The 10079-nt window shown below is 53.3% G+C and overlaps 1 protein-coding gene across 1 annotated transcript; it reads left to right on the top strand.

Moving 5' to 3' along the window:
* Positions 1 to 6542: 6542 nt before the first annotated feature.
* Positions 6543 to 9564, top strand: LOC122370419. Its single transcript, XM_043346036.1, has 3 exons — positions 6543 to 6556; positions 6607 to 9191; positions 9554 to 9564. Exons 2-3 carry the CDS (start codon positions 6713 to 6715, stop codon positions 9562 to 9564), a joined length of 2490 nt encoding a protein of 829 aa, XP_043201971.1. The 5' UTR covers positions 6543 to 6556; positions 6607 to 6712.
* The last annotated feature ends 515 nt before the right edge of the window (positions 9565 to 10079 follow it).

Genomic DNA, 10079 nt, shown 5'->3' with positions numbered 1-10079 from the left:
ACCGATTGCAGGGTCTCAGTGGTACCCACTCAGGATATGCATTTATGCATCTTCTGTATGCAGTGCTGACATGCGATGATATATGTATGCGAGGACCTAATGGCTCGAATACAAACACCAACGGTTCATGTCGAGGAATTCCATCTAACTGTTCGCTCACTAACGCCCGTTTGCATACACCCCCACGGACAGAATTGCCGGGGCTTGCTTATTTTTGTTTGCTTCCGGTTATCAGAATCATGCATGAACAGCCTAAGCTTTTTCCTCATATTCACGTGACATTAAGGCAGTCCCGGGTATAAATCCTTCATAACGCTTCCCCTAGAGAAGTCACATTTGTCAAAATCTCATCAGCAGTCTTTATTTGTCGTGTGTCATCCTCTGCTAGGCTCAGTTCCGTTTTGTTCCATACACCGCCCACTGCGCCATTTCACGCCTCCACCGCGCCATGCCTCGCCTCCAACACACCATGACTGTCTCCACGGCGTCACCTGGCCACGATGAGTAACGTCTCGTCACGCGTCACGCCGCCCCGATCACACATACCGGCGGTGAGTGTGACTCCCACAGGCCAACTCCCGGCTCATCCGCTCGTGTTCGGCTCCCAGCGCTGCCCGCGGTATGCCGCCCGGCGCTGCTCCCGGCGTAACGTTCACCATAGCTCCCGGGGCGACCAGAGGCACTGTTCCGCTTTGGGCGGCACTCCCAGGCGGACCCGAGGCATTCCTGCCGCCCAGCCGCCGAATCCACCGTGCCCACCGCCCGCGGCGTAACGCCGGGCGTCACGATGTTACGCCGACGCATGCCGGGAGACTACTCCAGCGTGACGTTCGTGACGGGCCGTGGCGCGCGACGAACGCGACGCACCCGAGCGTGCCGCAGCGGCGGCGATTGTGGCGTGCGCCGTCAGACGTCAGAGAAGCGAGGGATGGTGTGAGGTGCGAGCGATGAGTCGTTGGGGATAAGAGATCCCTCTATGAATAAATAATCCTGTTGTCAGCAAATTGACATTTTATAAGTCAAGGAAACTTTTTCAATCGTCTAGTTACTCATGCCGGCAGGGCGATTAAGCTCATATTCCCTTATCGGTCTACCGTAGTCAATATGGTCGCTTGCAAGTTATGTTCTGGCTGCCATGGAATGCGATAACCATGCATGAGCGTAACGCAGCGTAGGCTGGTAATGTACTGAGATCGAGCGTCGAATGGAAGGCACATACGAGTACGCGGACGCCAAATGTTATTTATGTTACACCATAGACCGATACAATACTACCGCGTTTGCTGGGCGTGTGTGATCTGATACGGCGTATCGAGACATCCAACTCATCAAACGCACCATCATCAGGTATATGAGGAGCATTATCAAAATGGGATGGTCCACTGGTCATACAGTTTGCGTTCCTGAGCTCGTATTGAGCGATCGACGACATAGCACTGGAGAGGCGGCTTGCTGGTAAGTTGCCGTGAAATTATGGGACAAATTTCCATTTGAACCACGCATTGACCAGTATGAAGTCATGCGCACTTGCAAGGTCTTATGTGGACAGCAACGACCAAACAGACGAAACGTTTATTAAGCTTTTACGGTCTTTAGTGTAAAGTGTGACGCTGAAACAAAGCGTTTTGATATTTGATACGAGCAAAATCTAAGCGTAGTGCGTTGGGTCAATGCTTAAGTACTACGGAGTTGTGATTGTGGTTGGCTGTGTTCGCCATTTCATTTGCAAATTACCAGCACCTTTCTTACTCAGTATTCAACCCAACATCAGCATTTCTCAAAAGCAAGCTGGGAGTGATTTGAATACTGAAAGAAATTTGAGCAGAGATGCAGAGGAGGGAGAGGGAGACTGAGAGAGAGAGAGAGAAGAGAGAGAGAGAGAGAGAGAGAGAGAGAGAGAGAGAGAGAGAGAGAGAGAGAGAGATAGAGAGAGAGAGAGAGAGAGAGAAAGAGAGAGGGAGAGAGGGAGGGAGAGGAGAGAGAAAGAGAGGGAGAGAGGGAGGAGAGGGAAAGAATGATGGTGAGAAAGATTAACACGTCATCTGCGACAGTTCCCAGGACACTTTGTGCCATTTAGAAGCTCTGATGTGTTGAGTAAATAAAGCAGCCGCTACTCACTCACAGTCATGGGTTAAAACGGGTGCTGGCTGGGCATTGAGTGCTGATTACCATATCTGCAGGCAACGCAGAATGTCGATGATTGTAATTGGTTTTAATAAGATTCCACATTTATCTTAGAAAAGTTGCATGACAGAAAAAAAAACAGAAAATTCTAATCAAGTTTACAAACTGTCCTGTTAGATAAATGCCTATCTTCTCTAATAAAAGATTAGTTTTACTAGGAAATAGGGCTGCAGAAGAGAAGAAACCTCTCCATGAAGATTTAAAAAAAAAACGATGAAATATAGTTCCAACTCACCCGTGTGCCATACAACACGCTTTTTCTCAGAGAGCTATGTGTTAATTGTTCAAAGTTCATGTTGGATACTTACCTTTTCTATTTATTGTAGGACTTATGTCATAATAATAGATTTATGAACGGGAATTTGTCAATTGTCAACAGTTCATTCAAACTGGAGATAAAAGAATGACGTTGGAAATTACATTCTACTTTGTTTGAATGAACCAGGTTTACAATGTCTGTACCGTAAAGTGGGGCTATTTGAAACGGATTTTACTGTTTTTGGACTCTCCCTTCAAAACGGTTGATATTTCCTATAGCATGTAAATTGGAAAAACGTAGTTCTCTGTAACCGCTTTCAGATAGGTCAATTTTGGTTCAGCTAGTAACCATACATAAATTTATTTTTTTAATTGAAGCCTGTTTCAAATAGCCCCACAGTGTGGGGCTATTTGAGACAGTTTTAGTTGCAAGGAAATTGAAGAAAATTGGCCAAGCTAGGGATAATTCTTTTAAAGCCATGCGATTGGAAATTAAATTTTGATACTTCTGGCAAAAAATATTTCTTTCAAATACAGTTATATAACCCTTATAATCAAATTTTTCGTTTTTCGTTGGACATAGCATTTCCGTCTGCTAAAAATTGCATTACTTTATGCTAGGGCTGTCATAATATGATGTGATCCTAAGCTCTAAAAATCACAGGATGATTATCTAGGACTATTTCTAAGTAAACGATGGTGAAAGTTTCAAATAAAGTTGTTGTGTTTATATCTGGCGGCGTAAAACATATAGGCCGAAAGTTGATGGGGCTATTTGAGACAGGCTCGCTACTGCATTAAACGCACCGTAATGCCTTAAAATAGGGAAAGCAGTTTCCAAAATGGTTGAATGAATGATATGCATGATCGATTGCTCCATTGCACATCTACCTGTGAAGAAATCACAGAAAAAGGTCAAATGGTTTTGATTTTATACCGATTTTGCTAGACCACTGCATGTTGTATCGACTGGCCGCTTACCGCACTGCATCACTAGTACGCGTACTGAAGGCTCACCTAACAGTAAGTAAGTATGGTAAATAACCTTCAATGGTGCTTATGGTCAACCAGAGAAGACATGGGTCGATTACCGACCACGTCAGTGACTGATGAAACACATTTTATGCACATTGCACATATTCATGATAAAGGTGACTAATATCGTCACATGGTCGTATTAAGTTACAATGTGTAAATATTGCTTGCTGCTAAAAGTACCATGAACCCATGGCCGATTCATCGGTGTTCCTTAGGTCGAACGTTTGATACACCTTAGGCAGATGGCGTTAAGTCTTTAGGATGCATCATATCACCTGTTTTAGGGCCTTGGGATCACAATCATCAGCTGTACTTTGTATACGTTGAGGTTTGACGAGGTGGGTATCATCGGGATTCTGAGACATCGGGTTACACAATTGTCACTACCGCTAACAATATATAATGTATTCATGTAAAATGTGCTTAGCCCATAAGTAAAACGATAGTAACGATAGATTCGGATGCACAGTTTTTAAAACTTTAACCATGTTAAGCTGCAGGTAGGGGTGCTTTTCGTATATTTTAAATTCTGGTTTTCCTGTATTTCTCATTTTATGCCAAAATTCTTTCAAATTTTTTCAAAATTTTCAAAAAACCCTATCCATGGAATTTATTGCTAAATTCCACATCAGCTTGAGCAAAAATTGATCAAAAATATCAAACGGTTTTAATTTTACAGCAATTTTACTAAGCCACTGCCGTACTGTCTCAAATAGCCCCACTGTCTCAAATAGCCCCACTTTACGGTATGTAATTTCGTACCGTATTATTAAATTCCGTCATTTCACTTTACCGTGGCGAACTGGCCTCTGCCCCGAGGGCAAAGGCAGTCGTCTGTCGTCGACAGAACTCTGGCTCTGATAAGGAATTTCAACAGCGCAGCACTAATGCAATAAGACACGGCACGTGCTTATTTCAGACGGAGTGTTTCTCCGTCCCCCAAACTCTCCAGCAAACGCCGAATAAGGACTCGAGCACACTCCCTTCGCCACCACCACGTCTCCATCTTTTCAATCTCGCTCGTAATATTGCGACTTGGCAGCGCCGCCGGCGGTGGCACGAGAAACCCATTATTTTCCGAACGGCGCGGCCGCCTCTCCTCTGGACCTGCCCCGAGGCGGCGTTACATTGCCGACGCATCGATCTCGTCGGTTGCCCCTGGCAACGGTGGCGACTCCGCCCCCGGGCGGTGTTTCTCTGTTGCTCGGCAGCCGGGGGCCGGCCGCCGGCGGCGCTCAACCAATCACAGCGCTGCACCGACGGCCGGCGGGCGCCCGCCGGGGCCACCGCTCGGGGGCGTAGCCGCCGGCGGCCGGCTGCCTAATTCAATAAGGCCACCGTGTCGGTGCCGACAGCGCGCCCCCGGGTCACACCGGTCGCCGCGGGTCACCATGTCGTTCCTGATGAATGGCCACCACCATCACCCGCAGTATCACCCAGTCCACTGGCAGGTAGGTCCCAGAGGGGCTACACGCCGCGGGGCAACATGGGTCGAGTTGAACTGCTAGCGCCGTGTGAAGGCTGCGCCGCCCCAGGCTGCAATGCCCGCGGCGGGCGGCCGGGGCCGTGAGGTCCGCACGGGGTTCAGGCCGCAGTTCTCTAATGGTTGATGCAGGCTCGGACTGGAGTGGGTGGCTGGTGGGTGTCTGCTAATGGTTTGGTGTGCTTCAGCTCTGGAGATGTTGAATTACTTTCTGACTTATTGATACCGGCTGCTTGGTGTTATGCAATTGTGAGTCAGTGCCGATGCGTGTATACGCGCACACAATTCAACCACTTGTCCTTTGCTTACGCAGCAAGCTTGTGCATATTCCTTTCATGACGTGCATTTAATATTGATAAGCTACAGGGTGTCAACTTCTATTAGCTTTCTGAACAGCACGGCGCAATAGCTGGTCACGCCTGAAAGGCTTCCTACCGTTAATTCATGTTTTATTAATAATAGCCTATACAGTATACATTATACAAGAACCTTGATAAGAAAATACTACACAGGTCACAGACTCTGCTTTTAAATTTCTAGGATTTTCTCCAAGACAATGTCACGAAATTTTAAGGGTGGTTATGCCAATTGTCTATCGCTGTGCGTTGTCATATTGTATTTAACCTGCCAGGACCTACCTGGGTGTGTCTCTCTGTTTGTTCACATAGTTTGTATTCTAGCCTTGTCGCGTAGGGTCGGCGTCGGGTCATAAGTGGTCATAAATGGAGGTCCATGTGCCACACATGTGCGCGGCAGCAGGGACACGCCGGCCTGTATATCGGGCGGCCCGGCTGGACAATGGGAGACGGGCGGGCAGTGGAGAGCAGGGCGGGAGAGAGAGAGGACGGGTCGGTGTGCGCGTTGAGATGTAAGAAGGGTGAAGAAATACAGTCTACGATAGACGCAAAGTTTGAATGCCACAAGCTATTTCGGCATTTTTCTGACAAGTGGTGAGAAGATGCCGAGTGTCGAGGAGGAGACCAGTGACGCCGCGGGAAGAGCGGTGATGGAGGTGACTCCGGCGTTCGACGCCAGGACTATTCCGGAGTTCGACGGAACTGGAAACGTAGTGGAGTGGCTGGAGCAGGCTGCTCTCCTGTGCGAGCTGCGATCAGTGTCCTTGATGGCTGTGTTGCCGACTCGCCTGCGCGGCGGTGCTTTCGCGGTGTGGTCCCGAATGCCCGCAGCGACTCGTCATCAGCTGCCCAGCGTGAAGGCTAAGCTGCTGAGGGCCTTCGCCATGGACCCGTTCACCGCGCAGGCGGAAATGGCACGGCGTCGCCTTCATCCCGGAGAGACGGCGGATGTGTACTTAGCGGCGCTGCAGCAGCTCGCTGAGTTGATGGGAGGTCTGCCGGAGAGAGCTATCGCCATCACCTTCGTCAATGGGCTGCCGGAGGCTGCGCAAGCTGCGGTTCGGGACGGGCTCGGAGACGAGTTCACTCTCGAGTACGTCCTGGACCGAGCGAGAGCCGTACTGTCCAGGACAGCAGTCACGGCAGCGCCACCGGCGGCGGCAGCGGCGGCGGCGGGGGCGGCGGCGGCGGCGGCGGCGGCGGCGGCGGCGAGTGGGCCATCACGTGACATTTCAAGGTCAAGTCGCCGGCCGGCTCCGATCAGATGCTGGATATGTGGTCGCCCAGGTCATATCGCCCGGATGTGCCCAAACGGCTGCGGCGGGGGAGCTGCATCAGCGCCAGCACCTCCTCCGCCGTCCACCGAGCCGGCAGCAGAGCGCCGGTAATCCAGATGCTGCTCGACGGGCGACCGTGTCACGCGCTGGTGGACACGGGCTGCGAGGAGACCGTGGTGTTCGCGGGTTGTGTCGATAAATGGGATCGATGTGAGACAAACTTGACCGCGGTGAATGGGAGTGTCGTGCGATGCTGCGGGAGTGCAGAGGTGCTGCTGGAGGCACAAGGCCGGCGGGCGGTGGTCCGTGCTGTGGTAGTGGCGGAAAGGTTGTTGGGTGTTGACGTGCTGTTGGGCATGACCGGGTTAGAGGCGCTGGGTGGTGTGTTTGTTAGTGGTGGAGAGGTGCGTTTTGGTGGTAAAGTGGTGACGGGGGAGCGTTCGGGGTGCGCCGGTGTAAAGGCAGAATCGAGCGGTATGTCGGCAGCGGTGTCTCAGGGGCGTGGTCCAGTGGACAGACAAATCGAGACGGCTGATTTTGTAGCTAAGTTCAGCGACGGAAAGTGGACAGTTTGGTGGAAGTGGGCCGACGGAAAGGAGCCAAAACAACTCAAGAATACTGTGCCGCAATATCGCGTGCCGGCAGAGTCGCAGGAGCGGTTCGACGCAGAGCTACGGCTCTGGGTTGAGGAAGGGTGGCTGCAACCGTACAATGAGCAGGAACACGGGCCGGTGCGTGGCCTAATTCCGCTCATGGCGGTCACCCAGGAAGCCAAGGACAAGGTCAGGCCGGTGCTCGACTACCGTGAACTGAATGAGCACCTGGTGGCTCACACGGCTGAAGCTGATGTGTGCCGCGACCAGCTCCGCAAGTGGCGGCAACACGGCGACGATGTGGCCGTCATCGACCTGAAGAAGGCGTTTCTGCAGCTGCACGTGGCCCAGGAGCTGTGGCCGTTTCAGACGGTAATCGTGGACGGCCAGCGACATTGTCTGACAAGGGTCGGATTTGGTCTCAGCGTTGCAAGCGGCATCATGCAAGCGGTAGTGCGGGAAGTTTTGGATCAAAGTCCAGAGATCGCAAAAGCAGTGCTCCCGTACGCTGACGACCTGCTCGTCAACGAGACGCTCATCTCTGCTGAGCGGGTGGCCGAACATTTTGCCGCATACGGGCTCTCGTGTAAGCCACCGGAACGGGTAGCGGATGAGGCCGGAGCCCGGATGCTGGGGCTCCGAGTGAGACGGCAGTCTGGCGGTGACGGCACACTGAGATGGTCTCGGGACGGCGAGACACCAGCTGAGCCACCCGGGGTGCTGACCAGGCGGTCAATCTTCGCCTGGGCGGGTCAGCTAACATCACACGTGCCCGTCGCCGGGTGGCTGCGGCCGGCCGCCGCCTGGCTGAAAAGGGCGGCGAACAAGGTCACCAAAGATTGGGACTCACCGATCACCGACGATGACCTGCGCAAACAAGTCAGTGATGTGGCCCGGCGGCTGGCAGAGTGTGACCCGGCACGAGGACAGTGGTGCGTCTCAGGAGACTCGGTGACGGTGTGGACCGATGCCAGCTCTATCGCCCGCGGCGTAGTGCTAAGTGACCCCACCACGGGTGAGGTTATCGAAGACGCCGCGTGGCTCCGATCTGACAGTGACTCAGACATGCACATAAACCTATCGGAGCTGGATGCCGCGCTGAACGGCATGAATATGGCGGTGGCGTGGGGATTCAAGCGTGTGATCCTCCGCACAGACTCTGTCACTGTTCAGCGCTGGCTGACCGACGCTCTGACAGGCCGTGCCCGACTGAGGACGAAGGCACAGTCGGAAATGCTGGTTCGGCGGCGGGTGGCCGTTTTCAAGCAGCTCTCCAGCGAGTACGACCTCGTCGTGACAGTGGAGCTCGTGCCATCGGCTGCCAACCGTGCAGACGAACTCACGAGAGTACCAAAAGAGTGGATCAGAACCGGAAGCGAGCAGGCGACAGGTGTGGTGGCGGCCGTCAGGACAGCTCGACCTGAGGACATAATGGCGGTGCATGAAAGTGTGGGACACCAGGGAGTGCGGCGGACGTGGTGGTATGCGCGCCGAGAGCTGGGAAAGAGCGTGACGAAGTCGGCCGTTCGTCAGATCGTTAGATCGTGCCAGGTGTGTGCGTCGATCGACCCAGCCCCGTCGCGCTGGAAGCATGGTGCCTTGGCGGTCGAGCGCAACTGGGAGCGGCTGGCAATGGACGTAACCCATTTCCGCGGAAAACACTATCTCACCGTGATTGACTGTGGGCCGTCGCGATACGCCATGTGGCGTGAGATCCGCCGCTCTGACGGGAGCGAGATCGTCAGACAACTCGAGGCTCTGTTTTTGGAGCGAGGAGCACCGGCCGAGCTTCTAATGGATAATGCGACCGAATTCAAGGGTCGCGAGCTGAAGGCGTTCGCGGTGCGGTGGGACGTCGAGCTGAGGTATCGCGCGGCCTATGAACCTGGTGGGAATGGCATCATCGAGCGCCACCACCGCACCATCAAAGTGATGGCCGCCCGTCAAGGATGCACCGTACCAGAAGCCGTGCACCGCTATAATGTCACGCCCAAGGACGGGCGTGATATTACCACGGCCCCAATACATGGTGCCTACCGTCAGGCTGGCAGAGACTTGTGCGTGCAGTCACAGGGAAACACAGCTGCTCCTCCTCAGACGGCCGGCCAGCCTGGTGTGTATCAGCCCGGTGATGCGGTGTGGGTCCGAAAACGGGGCGATCGGTGCACCGCCGTGTCAAAGGAGGGCACTGTCACCAAAGTCGTATCCGCTCAGACGATTCAAGTGGATGGAGTCCCATGGCACGTGCGGAACATTCGTCATCGTCTTGCCAACAACGGTGACGACGCAATGGCTGCTTCGACGGATGATGAGCAGGAAGAGGAGATCGCCTGTCCGGTTCCGACCGCCCATGTGCCTGGACAGCTGGCCATTGAGGCGCCGGCGGCGGTGGAGCCGTCAGAGCTGACCCCAGCTGTCGCGCCGACCGAGCAGACCGAGCCGGTCCCTCGAGCAGCAGCTGAGGCGGATGGCGGTGCCGGAACAGAGGAGCGGATCCATACAGTGAAAGTTGTAAAAACAGAAACTGAGGGATTGTCAAACGACCGTGTGAACGAAGCTAGAGCGCCAGCGGAAAGTGTAGATAATATCGATAGTTATAGTGACGTGCTAAGAAGGGGTTTGCGCTGCAGGCGTGCGCCGCAACTCTTCGGCGCTCCCATCCCCCATTAGTTAAATTGTAGTTAGATGTGTTCTTTAGGAACAGGGGGGAATGTGTCTCTCTGTTTGTTCACATAGTTTGTATTCTAGCCTTGTCGCGTAGGGTCGGCGTCGGGTCATAAGTGGTCATAAATGGAGGTCCATGTGCCACACATGTGCGCGGCAGCAGGGACACGCCGGCCTGTATATCGGGCGGCCCGGCTGGACAATGGGAGACGGGCGGGCAGTGGAG

Source organism: Amphibalanus amphitrite, unplaced genomic scaffold, assembly GCF_019059575.1.
Source record: "Amphibalanus amphitrite isolate SeventyFive unplaced genomic scaffold, NRLGWU_Aamphi_draft 000034F_arrow, whole genome shotgun sequence".
Classification (NCBI taxonomy): Eukaryota; Metazoa; Arthropoda; class Thecostraca; order Balanomorpha; family Balanidae; genus Amphibalanus; species Amphibalanus amphitrite.
This window is presented reverse-complemented; position numbering and strand designations above follow the sequence as displayed.

Excerpts from the sequence above, each read along its gene's own strand:
- LOC122370419 (XM_043346036.1), top strand. The coding sequence starts at position 6,713 with ATGCTGCTCGACGGGCGACCGTGTCACGCGCTGGTGGACACGGGCTGC.